Source organism: Hyperolius riggenbachi, chromosome 8, assembly GCF_040937935.1.
Source record: "Hyperolius riggenbachi isolate aHypRig1 chromosome 8, aHypRig1.pri, whole genome shotgun sequence".
Taxonomy (NCBI): Eukaryota; Metazoa; Chordata; class Amphibia; order Anura; family Hyperoliidae; genus Hyperolius; species Hyperolius riggenbachi.
The window spans coordinates 125,902,779-125,917,670 of record NC_090653.1 but is presented as its reverse complement, the minus strand read 5'-3'; the positions used below and the strand labels follow the sequence as shown (position 1 = coordinate 125,917,670).

Genomic DNA, 14,892 nt, shown 5'->3' with positions numbered 1-14,892 from the left:
TGGCATTATCGAAATGCCCAAATCGCCCATTAGCCGCTGAGTGCCCAAATTCCCTGCTTGCCACAGTATGTACTTTTATGATGCATGTATTGAAGTCAATGAGAATATGGTGCAATTGCATGGCAAAAACAATTCAAATGTGCTGTTTCCAGAATGCATGCAGGAAGCTGCATTTTCATCTGCTTCTGCTGCCTATTTACATGTAGTCTTACGATGAAATAAGACATAACTATGAAGGTCTAGATGTCCATGATGATCAAATCCTTCACTATGTAACACTTCTTCTGACTTGATTATATTCTTACCTCTAACATCAGCTGGGTAAACTCTTCATTGCTAAGGAAAGATGGCTTCCAGTCTTGTCTGATTTCACAAGCTTCCGTCTGTGCTGAGATTTCTGCAACAAAGTGAAATAATACTTTTGATCTGTATATTCCATTATGAAACAAATTGCCAATGTTCTTCCTAAAATTGCCCTAAGTTACCTTTTTGTTTCTGCAGAAAGTCAATGGTCCTTTGCAGTATGGTGGACTTGTCCATCTTGAGTGGGTGGCCATGTCCTTGCAGCATTGTGCACAGCTCCTTAATGAGGAGATTAAACTGGTCTCTTCTTTTCTTCTCAGATTTATTCCGTGATGCCCTAAAAGTAAGAAGAGCAGTAAAGACCAGTGAGTGGTTTTTACGTCTGCAAGATTCATTTGTTTATGCACAGGGTTGTATTTGTAAGGTCACCTAGATTCAGGGACATTCCTTTTCCTACCAATGACAGCAAGTATTAAGCAAATTACAGGAAATACTTAACACAACAATGCATGGTCATTCTACAGTCAGCTGTATATATGTGCTAGTATAATTTACATTCCTATATAAATACTTCACCAATTTCACAAGTTTTTCAGTAAAGTGTGTAGCTGCAGTCAAGACAATTCTGCAGCTGAAAAGATCGCCTAAACCAACATACCATGCTGTCTTGCTATTCTCTCTCATTATTAGCAAGTACAGCTAACTATCTAATATAGAAAACACATTTAAATGATTCTCAGGTATATAAAAAAAAAATCTCTCTACTCTTGATCACTACATGCGCAGATGCAGAGCTCCCGGCCTGATTATAAAAGGATGTTTTCTTGATGAAAACACATGGCTGCTCAGTAAAGTGGGGATTTTCTTCATAGCCACTGTCTGAGTTATGAAGACGGTTGAAGAGTTTTCCGTTCTCACATTGGCCATCTGGGCATCATGTGATCTTTGAACAAATCACATGATTCTGACTGACCAATAAGAGGAGAAGTGTACAATCTAAATAGTTATTAAAATGTAGCTACAGTTGGTGGCAACAGGACTCCAGTCTTCTTGGTCAGAGTGCTCAGGTCTCCATTGTTAGTGGGAACTCCTCTGATAAAGTGAAGGCATTCTAGCAAAAAGTGACACAAACGATTTGTCACAGTGCAAAACATTTAATAACTTTTTATAATGTTTTAGGCTACCTGCAACACTGATCCACATTCCTATGCTGGACTAGCATGCTGGACTAGATCCGGTAACGGCACCCCCAGTGGCAAGACCAAATGCTCTTATGTAATAGGTGAATTACATGACGAAGCGTGTGGGGGGCATGACTAATGCAATCAAAGTGTCTGGTCAGTGTCTGGACTCCCGACCAGGTACTTTAAAAGTGATTTGAAATCAACTGATTGGGAAGCTTAACCGATTCAGGAGGACCTGCCATAGTTAAAACTATTTCGCACTTGTGGCTGCCTGAGTCTGATGCGGCATAGTTTTAACACTGCTCGATCCTGCAATATTGTGTAACATTGTTTAACGAAAATTTATTAAATGATGTTTAAAAACACGTGCCAATTGCAACTGTTACGTAGGATCACTGAATAACCGATCATTCAAAACCCCAAAGACTACGCGATTGTTCCTTTTTTTGCTCACAAATTGCCCAGATGCTTGAAGATTAGTCCAAATAGATCAGGAAACTCTTGTTTGTCAGTGGAGATCCCCTGATCCACTTGCTGTGGGTACTTTGTTCTATACACAAAGACAAGTTCTGCCCCTGAGTGCCTATGCATATCTAGGAAAATATCTGAGCACGGAGTGGGGCTTTAAATTACAGCGCCGTTATTATATGCTCAGGTTGCTGCTCTTTACTCCTAGTGCTCACACTGACCTGTGCAGCACAAGATAATCACTAGATTACCACTGAACAAAGCTAGCCAGAGTCATCCAAGGGTCATAGTTGGCCTTATTCAATGTAACAGAAGCAAAGGAGCAGAAGCATATTATGTCCCGATTTAGCAGTGACCTCAGTAAATATAATAAAACCTCATACTGCAGAATAACGCGTACACTTTAGAAGCATGTGGATGTCCTGTCATGTGGATTCTTTAAAAAGTGTCTGTGATTGCAACCAGCAGGCATGCTTTGTGGGAAATGCATAAAAGGGCTTTTTGGTGCCCACTGCTCGTTCCTTTAGTCATTCATCTTCTGCTATGGCCATCTCTCCTTCCACTTAATCAACAACAAAACAACCCCGTAAAGCACTGACCAGCCTTGACATGTAATTACTGGTCAATTATATGATCCTATGACATTCTGAAAGCAAAGGTTACAGAACCAACAAATGCTGTGACAGGTTGTTGAAAAAATATCTCCTAATAAAAGTTATGCCTACCCTTACATTGCTCACTATGTGACTGTGCCTATAAAATGACTATCTTGGTATCTGGTGAATCTTCTCAGCCATTCTGCCTTCCTGTTATGAGTTTTTTTTTTTCGTATTTTTGAAAAAAATTTGCAGATATTGCAGAATATAAGAAAATATTAGAAATAACTTGCAGTAATAATAATAATAAAAAAAGTAATATATGCACATAGAAATAAGTCCTATAAGTCTCACAAAGTCTGGTAGAAATGGGGGAGCAGTAATAATATTGGTCTGTATGGGGTGCACCTAGATGCCATGAGTTTGCATATTGGGGGTGATGAAGTGTAGCTGTCAATGTGCTGCTGGATAGTGATGTATTTATCTGTGATACAACTGAGAATCTGCATTCACCATCCATGTGATGTTAGTGTAATAACTCCTAGTTGCACCTTTGAAAGTATTAGACATGATGCTGCCCCTAATAACTGTATCCGACTCCCATTATTTGCCTGTAATACCGCTATTAAGATAGTTCATATGTACTGAATGAAACTGATTTGGAAATGTGTATGGAGGTGTTTATTATGTCTTTGTTGTACTTCAATAAACTCTTTTTTTGTTAGAAATAGAAAAGCTTATGTCTGGTCAAAGGCAGGCACTGTTCGTGATCTGTGCAATACCATTACTCTGCTAAAGCACGGTGGGGATACCAACATGCTGGGTTGTATTTTGTTTAGTGGCAGGACTTTGGAAACTAGTCATGAGCATTGGAAAGCCTAATAGTGCAAAGAAAAGAGTTATTATTAATGATGACCTGTTCCAGAATGTGCTAGACCTCAGACTGAGCCAAACATCACCCTTCAACAGTAACATTTATTCGTATATTAATTTGTTTTTCTCAAATGAAAAAAGAAAAACATTCCACAATAGGAAAATCTCTTAATTTGGTTCTATCATCTATGGCCACCTTTAGGAAAGCATGGAATATAAATATAGATGACACATTCTTACAGTCCATAGCAGCCAATTAGATCCTCCAATTCATTCTGCTCAGCTCCACCAGAAACATTAGGGAAGCCAACTTTTTGCTTTGGGCGGTAAGACCAAATATACCCCAAGACCTTTTTATGGATGAGTTTAAATACAATTATTTCCTATCTGCTAATGATCTTCTCAGCTTCACATATTCTACTGGAGAAGGAACAACTAGACTGCAGTCCAATGAATCTCACACCATATATTCAATATGCAATGAAACTGACATCACGCTAACAGCACAACACAGCTGATTGTGTCATTCTATTAAAAGAAAATGTAGCGTAATTAAAAATGATATCATTGCTAATTATGCCAGGCTTAAGTGAGAGATAACGCTTAATGTCTGTGAATAATCAGCTATGTTTATGTGATCGTCATTCCAGAATGGCAAGTGTTATAAAAACATTTAATCATTTTTTTTAACATCTGTTATATATATTTATATATATATTTATGGTCACCAGATAGTGTTTTACACTTTCTGGTGACCATAGCTCCCGACTGTCCCTCTTTTGGAGGGATGGTCCCACTTTGGGAACCCAATCCCTCGGTCCCTTTTACTTCCTCATTTTTCCCTCTTTCAGAACTGATGTTCAGATCTATGTAAATATGTATTTTTCTACTGCAAAAATGTGTCTATCAACTCTAACTTTACTCTGTCTAACTTTATCCTCATCCCTCAAATTGATATATTTATTATTTGCAAATGTTAATATGAAGGAAATGTAACCAGGCTCGAAAGGACCAGTGTCATTTGAATTGTATAAAAAATATTTTTCTTATGAAATCTTTATGGTATGCATAACTAGGGGTGTGTTAGGGACATGATTAGGGGTGTGGCAAGGGCATGGCTTAAATGTCCCTCTTTCTTATCTTACAAAGTTGGGAGGTATGAGTACCAATGGCTACAATGAAGTGATATTTTTTTTTTTTTTTTACAGTAAACAATTTTATTAGAATAAAGTAGACAAAAGTTACAGCATGGGATCCTCACAGAGATATTTAAATGCCCTGTTCACCAGTCTGCCACACATTCCTACTTATTCACCAGGCAGTGTTTGCCACTATTGTAGTGGTACATACAGTAGAATACACCAGGGAACCGTATTGCTTGATTTAAACACCTCATTCACCAGTTTGTCACAAGTTGCCACTACTTTTTTTTTAAGAAGATACAATAGTCATATCTGGTGAGTCATTACTCCATTCTAATGCATGGAACTGCATACCACCATGTTTGGGTAGATACAGTTTGAGATTGTTTGGAGTTCAAGGGATCAGATAATGGCTTAAAGTGAACCAGAGACGAAGCACCCTCATGTATTTTACCTTATATATCAGTGGGAACATTAGAGAAAACCCCAGTGATAAATATTCCGCAGAGCTGCACTACCACCTGTGATCAATTTTATAATGTAAATTAGAGTGAGGGAAGACTTTAAAAAGGACAAACATTGACTAAATAATTAATAAAGTAATACTGCAAAAAAATAAGCAATTTTATTAATTATGTTATATTCCTCCTTACAGTAACAATGTAATTATAATATCTCCCGGCCAGGAGGAACAGTTGCAAATAAGATAATCATTTTCTTTAAACGTATCTATTTTTTTTAACATGTAACAAAGTTGATGCTGGCGATACCTTTAAACTTTTCATTTACATACATTAAAATAAAAAACACAATCACCCAAATCCTCTAAAGCATCCAATATTTTTTAATCTAGAAAGGTATTACAGACCTGTCTAGCCTATGAAGTACCCCGCTGTGTTTGCATCAGTGGCTGGTGGTCAGCAGATGAGCAATGGGTTTAATCTCAGAACCTAACTAATGTCACCTCTATAGGAAACTACTATTATCTTGCTACATGAGTAGTAGCAGTAGGGTATTGTACCGTGTTAGCCATCAGTAAAAGCAAGAAGTTTTAAATCAGGATGATACCATTTATTGGCTAACTACAAATGAATAAGAATAAACAAGCTTTCGGCCTTGCAGCCTTCGTCAGGTTTACATCCTGTTAGTTCTAACTAACAGGATGTAAACCTGACGAAGGCTGCAAGGCCGAAAGCTTGTTTATTCTTATTCATTTGTAGTTAGCCAATAAATGGTATCATCCTGATTTAAAACTTCTTGCTACATGAGAACATGATTGCCAAAAAGAAACAGATCACAGAGAATGGGCAGCAACATATGATAAACTCTTCTAGAGTAGGTTCTGCAGGAGAAGTGGCTTTTAAGCTGCTAATAAGATAGTTTAGGGCCCCCACAAAATATACCTCTCCTCTGTGGTTTTGTGGCTGCCATGAATTAGCAATACTCTTTTGTGATCACGTCAAAAAGATGAGAGATATGTTCCTTAAACTCTTGAGGACCAGAGTGTTAAACCCCCCTGAAGACCAGGCCATTTTTCACTAAATTGGCCACTGCAGCTTTAAGGGCTTGCTGCAGGGCCGTACAACTCAGCACACAAGTGATTCCCCCTCCACCACTTTTCTCCCCACCAACAGAGCTTTCTGTTGGTGGGGGCTGATCGCTCCCACAATGTTTATTTATTTATTTTACAAACATTTGTATTATTTATTTTTAAATAAATGTACTTTTTGTCCCTAGGCCTTCTCAAAGGACTAGAGGACATGCTCTACGCATGGAGGAAAACCGTTTTAGCCATTTATTTAGGAAAGGGTTCTTTACAGTAAGAGTGATTAAGATGTGGAATGCATTGCCACAGGAAGTTGTTATGGCAAACTCTATACCTGCATTTAAAGGGGGCTTAGATGCTTTCCTTGCGTTGAAAGACATCCATGGCTACAATTACTAGGTAATGCCTAATGAAGTTGATCCAGGGATTTTATCTGATTGTCATCTGGAGTCGGGAAGGAATTTTTTTCCCTTTTGGGGCTAATTGGACCATGCCTTGTAAGGGTTTTTTCGCCTTCTGGATCAGCAGGGATATGTGAGGGAGCAGGCTGGTGTTGTACTTTGTTCTCTGGTTGAACTCGATGGACGTATGTCTTTTTTCAACCAAAATAACTATGTAACTTACTTTTTTTTTTTTAAAAAATGTATCCCTCTCCCTCCCTCCCCCCGCCAACCTATCAGCGCGATCAACTGTGATAGGCTTTAGCCTTTCACAGCGGATCGCTTTCCTGTCTCTGGTGGGGACAGCCGAGTGACACGGCTGTCCCCTGTATCGCGCTGCCTTAGATTGCAGCATTGTACCGAGTAAATAAATGGTGGTTTTGCCGTCTAACAGTCTCCTAGCGCCGATCGCTGCTGGGAGACTGATGGCGGAGCTGAGCTCCGTCATTCATGTGGAGATGCGAGCGCTGCGTGCGCAATCTCCTGCAAATCCCCACCCAAGGACTTGACGCCTTGTATTTAAGTCTATGACCAGTCTCCATTGCAGTTCACACTCATTATAATGTGTGTGTTATGTAACTGACCGCTGTGCATTCCACTTGGCAGGGGAGGCTGGTGTTGGTATAATCATGCAGTGCTGGATGCATCTGCATATCTACATTATACTTGTATTTGTACAACTGGAGCAAACTAAGATATATTAATATTTTCAATTATTATACCATTTTTTTTTAAAACATGTAAAATGCCAACTTACCTCTTTGCCCTATCTTTCTCATCTTCATCCATCAGCTCGTTTAGGCAACACAGGATTCTACAATGAAAATAAGACATTGGTAAATTAAATTAATGGAAATTGAGTTTAGGACCTGAAAACAAAAAATCCATATAAACGTCCAGCAAAAGTCTATACAAACATTGACGTTATTGTCACAGCTGCAATTTCTCCCCACAGACAATTTCTGAGTAATCACTGCTGAGTAATGAGGTATCACCACAACATCTGTCTCGGCAGCACAACTGCTGCCATTTACTGTCTATGATCTCTACTACACTAGCTGAGGCTCAACAAAAACAGCTATCTCACCACATTCTGACAGCTACTGATAGGTAGAACATGGAAATATGCGAGGGATATGTAGAGTAAGTGCCGTTTTAAACTGTCTTGTTTCATTTAAACTTTGACAGCCCTATCTGGCCATTTCTGTCCCTATGGTTCTTGCTTACAATAGATTAGAAGGTTATAGGGTGGCAAACTATCTAAGTGGTTAGTGCTCTTGCCTTGCAGTGGTACGTACAATCCCACTTACGAAGCCTGACCAAGACACAAAGCCTGACCAAGACACAAAGCCTGACACTATCTGCAAGGAATATGTATGATCTCAACACATTTTGATGTATTTCCTAAAAAGGTACTTTTGTACACTCTGGCCCATATCCAATTAACTTTTTCTCCTGAGTTTTCTCCTAGGAGATAATTGTCATCTTCTACTTAAACATTTTTTTCCAGCATTTTACAATTGAAAAGTACCCAAAAGTTGGTGAAAAAGTACTATTAAAATTATTTTGTGTATTTTCTTACTTGCTGGTGGTTTAAAAAGCATTTTATGACACGGTGTAAAAATATATAATACGGTAGGAGAAAACTCGGGAAAAAAAGTGAATTGCATATGGGTGTATGTCATTGCAGTGGCCCACCTAGAAAGTGACACAACATGCATGTCAATCACCCTCTCCCCTTTCTATATATTGGAGGAGGGTGTCGCTCTTAGTGCCACTAATTTCCCCCTGTGGAGTGGCAGAGAGGTGTAGTTATGACAAGCTATCAAGGTGAAGAGGGCAAAGCATTGTGGGATTGGAACACTGGTTTATGCATAGTGGGGCTATGGGTGTGAGCACAACTAGCTGATAAAGTAATATAACCTCTGACATTTAAACATTGTTGGTAAGTATGGAGACAATACTAGGTGATAAGGAGGTACAATGGTAGGTAAGGTGGTGGTGGTGTTGGCGGGGTTGGGGAGGGGTTAGTGGCAGGAGGGATAATTAAAAAAAAACAAAAAAAAAACATCCCTGGACCTGGACTTTGAATTTACAAATAACACAGCTAAACAGGGAGTTACTTGTATGTCAACAAAAATTGTTTGTTAAAAAAAATCCTTGACGTTGAAGGACATTACTACTAAATTACTTACACATCAGGGTTCTTTATGAGACCGGGCACAGTATATTTGTTTTCTTCTTCTTGAATGCTATAAAATGTAAAAACAATTTAATTAAATGATGTTTTATTTTCACCATATAACATATCTAAAATCATAACAGCTAACAATTTAGACTATTATGTCTTGGAGAAATCTGATTCACTTTTCTGAATATGACATCAGCTTTGTCCCTACGGACAGTTAAATGTTTCACAAGCACTGCCAATAGTTTTAGGTAAAATCAAAACAGCAACAATAAATAAACATAAAAACAAGTGTGCTGGAAATCAGAAGGAAAAACGTTTTGCATACAAGACCAATTAGTCTACTTCATGGCTATTGATTGTGAGTGATGGGCCAAATATCAAATTTTGGGTTTGCAAATTTAGAAGGTGAATCTCCACAAAAATTAGTGAATCTGACAAATCTGCGCATCTCCATAGACTTCAATGGGCAGGAGAATTTTAAAACCTACAAAGACTGTTTGTGGCTACAAAAGTAATAGAAAAGTTGTTTCAAGCGGCCTAACACCTTGATAGGGGCATGCCGGAGGGGGATCCATGGCAAAAGTCCCACCAAAAATGACGTACTTGACGCAGAGTCATGTTTTAAGTGCTAAAGGGCAGGAATCACATTACATTCCTAAATTGGTGGAATAAAGTGCTTTAAACATCCGGCATGTGTATATGTCGATCAGTTAGTGTAAGGGCTACATCCACTTCACACTGACAGACGAAACGCAGAGTTTAACGCACCTCAGTCCGCAAACAACTGCAAAGACCTTTAGTGATTACATTAGGTGAGCATATCTTTGTTTTTACTAGTTGACACCTCCAGGACATTAAGTCCTCTCGACGGCAGTCTTTGTGTAGTGGTGTGTAGTGGCCGCTGTGCTTGTGCGCACAATCATAGGAGTGCAGGCGATTGTGATTTTCCAGTCCCTATGGTCAGGCTGAGGTAGTTCAATGACAGTTAGGTGACCAAAAAAACACTGATTCTGCACTGAGGCATTATACAGGGTGCAGTAGTGGATACTAGATGCCAGTAGTGGTGTGAAGGTGGGTTATGGTCGGTGCTCTACTAGGACCAGCAGACCTGTCTCCTACAGCACTGACGTTTTAAACAGGGGCCAGTGGATACTAGATGCCAGTAGTGGTGTGAAGGTGGGTTATGGTCGGTGCACCACTAGGATCAGCAGACCTGTCTTCAACAGCTAACTTGTGCACTGGTCCCAGAAGAACAATACAATAGCAAGGAAAACAATGTATTAGCCCTAAGAAGGGCTTAGCTGTTCAGGACAATGTGGTAGCAGCAAGAATCTGCACTGAGAGGAACACAGGCCTACCTAACTCTCTCCCTGTCAGCAACACACTGTACCTGCTCTCACTTAAACAGCAGCCACAGAATGAGTCTAAGATGGATGCCTTCCTGGCTTTTTATAGGGAGTGGGGGGTCAAGGAGGGGGTGCTAGCTGATTGGCTGCCATGCGTCTGCTCACTGTGAGGTAAGGGGGCAAAGTTTAGCTCAATGATTATGTATAGGAGGCAAATCAAATCCACAAAGTATTCGCCTGAGGAGGCAAATACGCGATCTTCGTGGCCAATTTTTCACCTGGCGAATACTATGGTTCTTCTCTATTGATCATATCACCCAAAGTCTTCTTACATGCCAGATCATATAACCAACTGAAGGTTGTATTCTATTTGGAAATCATATTTTTTTAATTATAAAGAACACCAAAAATATTCAAATCAATGAATATTATAATAAATAACTTAAAACGTCCAGGCACAGATTTTAATAAACATTTATACAGCTTGGTAAACATTAAGCTCCAGTATTAACATTTTTGTGTGTGGGGATACTATGCCTCTAAAGGTAAAAACCTGTTTTAAAAATTTGACCGTAAAGGGGCCCATACTCTGGTCGATTTCAGCCATCAATTCTATCAAATCTATTGATCGATTTGCGACCAATTTCGATTAATTTTATCTGTCTGACAGGATGGAAAATCTGGGTCGATCTGCAGCTGGCAGCAGATTGATGGCCCATAGAGTTGCATTGGATCTAATGGTTCAATAATGCATTTAGGTAGATTTCCAATAGATTTCAGCAATCTGTTCCTAGTGTGTGGGACACATCAGATAGATTCCTGTCAGATAAAACTTGACAGGCATCTGACAGAAATCTATCTGATGGTTGAATCTGCTGCAAATCTATAAGTGTATGGTCACCTTAAGACTTGAAGCAACCAATCTGAAAAGGAAACAGCAAACTCATTGAATGAGGCTGGTACAGACTGCCCAGCACCCACAGTCCCGCTAGCTACGCAAAATGTGAAATCCTATGAGGAAGGGAGATAACTGGCTAAACAGGGTTGTCAATTTCCCCTGAATGCACACTGGAAACAACAACAAAAAATTCTCTACCAATTGTGAGAATATTCTCTGTATCGTATAGGAAAGGCTGGCACAAAGTTTTATTTGCACTTTCCTATTAACGCTGCACTTGCTGACACTAAATAATAGAATTTCTCATAGATCGGTGCACAAGGCTGCAATAAAGAGACTACATTCCCCTTTTGCATCATCCAAGACAAAATAATAATAATAATAATACATTTTATTCCTGGAACTTTGTTTTAATGTTAAAAAAAGAGTTGCCCATACAATAGGAGGACCCTGGGTAGTTTAAGCGGGGACAGAATAGGTGTATACTACATACTGTATATACACACATTCTGTACATACTGTATATTTACATCATTATTAGATAATAGGTTATGTGAACCAAAGGATGAACATATTCACAGATTAAAAACATAAATATTTACATCCTTTGTAAAATAAATAGCACTTGAGTAGTTGTTTGGCCTCTAAGAGGGCTATAAATTGAAATTGCATTATTTGCATATTGTCATAATAGAACTCTATATATAGCTATATATATAAATAGCTATCAAATGTGGTTTCACAGTAAAGATTTATCTAAAATATTTAGTATATTCATATCATATATGAATATATTTTGCCAGCACATTCCATGCATTATGCCCACTTCATGAGCACATCGTAACACAGAGTTGAAATGCAGGTAATGTGAATAAACCTCCCCCTTTAAATAGGCCACAGGTGTTATATAATATGAGCATAGAGGGTTATCAAAAGGAAGTCTCATTTTAAATTGGACAAGTAAGATGTTCCCATATGATAGTACAAGTATCCCAGCTAACCACACTATAGTAACATGACTAACTGATGGTACAAGAGAAACCAGATAGTCATTAGAAAGGTTGCCAAATTCCTAGCATTTTCTGATGTATCGAGACAAGTTTCACTTTAAAATCTTGATAATAAATAGAAAAATACCTGATGGACTAAAAATAACCCCGTTTTCTGCATCGAAACAAAAAGGGGGTGGAGCAAATTTACCTGGACTGAACCCAAACTACTAATCATTTTAAATTACAGATTGCAGGTAGTTTCCTAGAGCTTACTCATACTGAAACTGCAAATATAATCCTAAAAATACTTCTTGCTAGTAAACACCTTAATGTAACTGTGGACAACACCCTTAAAGGAAACCAAAAAAAGGAAACACTGTCAAAATTAATTCAGTACTACTTAATTTATTTACATGTACACTGACCTGATATACATAAGAGTACTTTATAATGATTTTTGCCTCACCAATATCACAGTCCAATGAAAGGAACAATAAATAGCGTATTTTTTTTTTATCGAACATGAAAGGTGAACTCATAATGTGAAAAAGGTCTGAAAATCTGACCTAAAGTACAAATTCAGACATTTTTAAGTACATAAGATAATACATTTGTATTGATTAGTAATTAAAAAAATGTTACATGTCAGACTCTTAGGGCCTGTTTCCACTAGACGCAGATTGGATGCAGAAAAGCTGACTCCAATGAATGCCTATGGGAAAATCTGCATCAGAAAAATCATGGTTAGTGGAAACAGGCCCATAGGCATTCATTGGAGTCAGTTTTTCTGCATCCATTCTGCATCCACTTACTTAGTATTTTTGCCATATTATTGATATTATGGGAATTACTCTTAGTGTGTTACCTGGAATCTTTTGTTTTTAATGTTTTTTATTCATTTTGTGCAATCATGTATATAATAATAAAGCTCCTTTTTCATTATTGATATATTGGTTTGCGGTGCAGTCCTTTGGGGAAATATGCTGTGTTTTGGAGTCTACTGTTATTGGTATCCCTTTTTCTGCACACAATTTTCATTTATCATTATTTAAGTACTTTAAGTGAGCTTGTATTATCTTTGTACTGGTGCTGCCCTTTTCTTTTCTGAGTTACACAAAAAAGATCCGGATCAAAGATCCGAATCTTTCATGATCTGGACAACACTACAGTGCAGTGAATATTAATTAGCCATGTGGCTAGAAACAATAGCGGACTCTCCCCTTACTGAGCATGTGCAAACAGTCTAACGCAGCTAAAGCCACATATAACGCACAGCATGCTGCACTCTCTTTGAACGTCCAGCGTTACAATGTAACGCAACGTGGGCACTGTGAACAGCCCATTGATTTTTCATTACTGTGAGTTGGGCTGCGTTACAGGCTGCTCTAACGTGCGCCTGTAACGTCCCACTGTGAAAACAGCCTTAGAATACTGCCACTTTATGTTTTAAAAGTTTGTCCAATTGATTCAGGAAAAACATATTTTATACATTTAGAGGATGGGAAAGCTAATGAGCCCAAGATGCAAACTGATGCTGCAAGTATAAAAAGCCATTTCTCCTGCCAAAATTTTAAAAATAGATTTTCTTAAAAACGGAAAAAAAAAAATGTACAAGTATAGTTGTCATGGTTCTGTCAAAAACTTTGCAAATCTGATTTGGACAAATTCTCTTATCCAAAAATCAGAGACTAATTATTCAACTTCCAGAAAAGAAAAAAATGGAAAGTATAGTAATCCTAAAGGTAAAGTCTGAATATTGTCATGAAAGCAGATAACTATTATGTGATCAGTTAGGTCAACATGTACTTTGTAGTAGCCAAAAATAAAGTGACAAAATTTCAATGAGATGTATCAGTGATCATTAAAGGGGCACTCTGGCGAAAAATTGTAAAATTTAAAATATGTGCAAACATAGAGAAATAAGAAGTACCGTATATACTCGCAAGCAAGCCAAATTTTTCACCCCCCCAAAAGTGGCCCAAAAGTTGGGGGGTCGGCTTGCTTGCGAGTCATGTGCCACAGTGCCAGTATGGGTAGGTGGGTGGGTAGGTGGTGCCCCTCTCCGCTCCCCCCGCGGCCGCCGCTGCTATTACCTTAGGCGGCGGCGCTTCCTCTATCCCCGTCCTGCTCCGATAACTAACGAATTCACAGCAGCGCGCCCCCGCTGCTGTGATGACGGAGGAAACCATAGAGAGCGGTTCCCATAGTAACGGCATCGCCGCTACAGGAAGCCGCTCTCTATGGTTTCCTCCATCATCACAGCAGCGAGGGGCGCGCTGCTGTGAATTAGTTACCGGAGCAGGACGGGGATAGAGGAAGCGGCACCGCCTAAGGTAATAGCAGCGGCGGCCGCGGGAGGAGCGGGGAGGGGCACTAACTACCTACCCACCCACCTACCCATACTGGCACTATGCTAGCTATACTGGGGCACTATACTAGCTATACTGGGCACTATGCTAGCTATACTGGGGCACTATACTAGTTATACTGGGCACTATGCTAGCTATACTGGGGCACTATACTAGCTATACTGAGCACTATACTAGCTATACTGAGCACTATACTAGCTAAACTGGGGCACTTTACTGCTATACTGAGCACTATACTAGCTATACTGAGCACTATACTAGCTATACTGAGCACTTTACTAGCTAAACTGGGGCACTATACTAGCTATACTGAGCACTAACTAGCTATACTGAGCACTATACTAGCTAAACTGGGGCACTTTACTAGCTATACTGAGCACTATACTAGCTATACTGGGGCACTACCTACCCATACTGGGCACTTTACTAGCTATACTGGGAAACACTAGGGGAATAAGGCAGCCAGCATTTCCTAACCCCGGCTTATATGGGGGTCAATCATTTTTCCCTGTTTTTTCAGGTGAAAGTTGGGGGGTCGGCTTAC

At 39.1% G+C, this 14,892-nt stretch overlaps 1 protein-coding gene across 8 annotated transcripts in view; it reads right to left on the bottom strand.

Moving 5' to 3' along the window:
• The window catches only part of PASD1 (PAS domain containing repressor 1), a 214,887-nt gene that overhangs the window by 94,832 nt on the left and 105,163 nt on the right, over nt 1–14,892 (bottom strand). For 7 of the 8 annotated variants that reach the window (XM_068251045.1, XM_068251039.1, XM_068251044.1 and 4 more), the window contains exons 2-5: nt 8,748–8,804; nt 7,310–7,366; nt 486–640; nt 306–397 (exon numbers count right to left, since the gene is read on the bottom strand). In XM_068251045.1, the coding sequence (XP_068107146.1) occupies nt 306–397; nt 486–640; nt 7,310–7,341 (279 nt within the window). In that variant the 5' untranslated portion in view covers nt 7,342–7,366; nt 8,748–8,804. Of the gene's footprint in view, nt 1–305; nt 398–485; nt 641–7,309; nt 7,367–8,747; nt 8,805–12,404; nt 12,453–14,892 lie in introns of those variants that run through there. The other variant, XM_068251041.1, reaches the window with a different exon arrangement.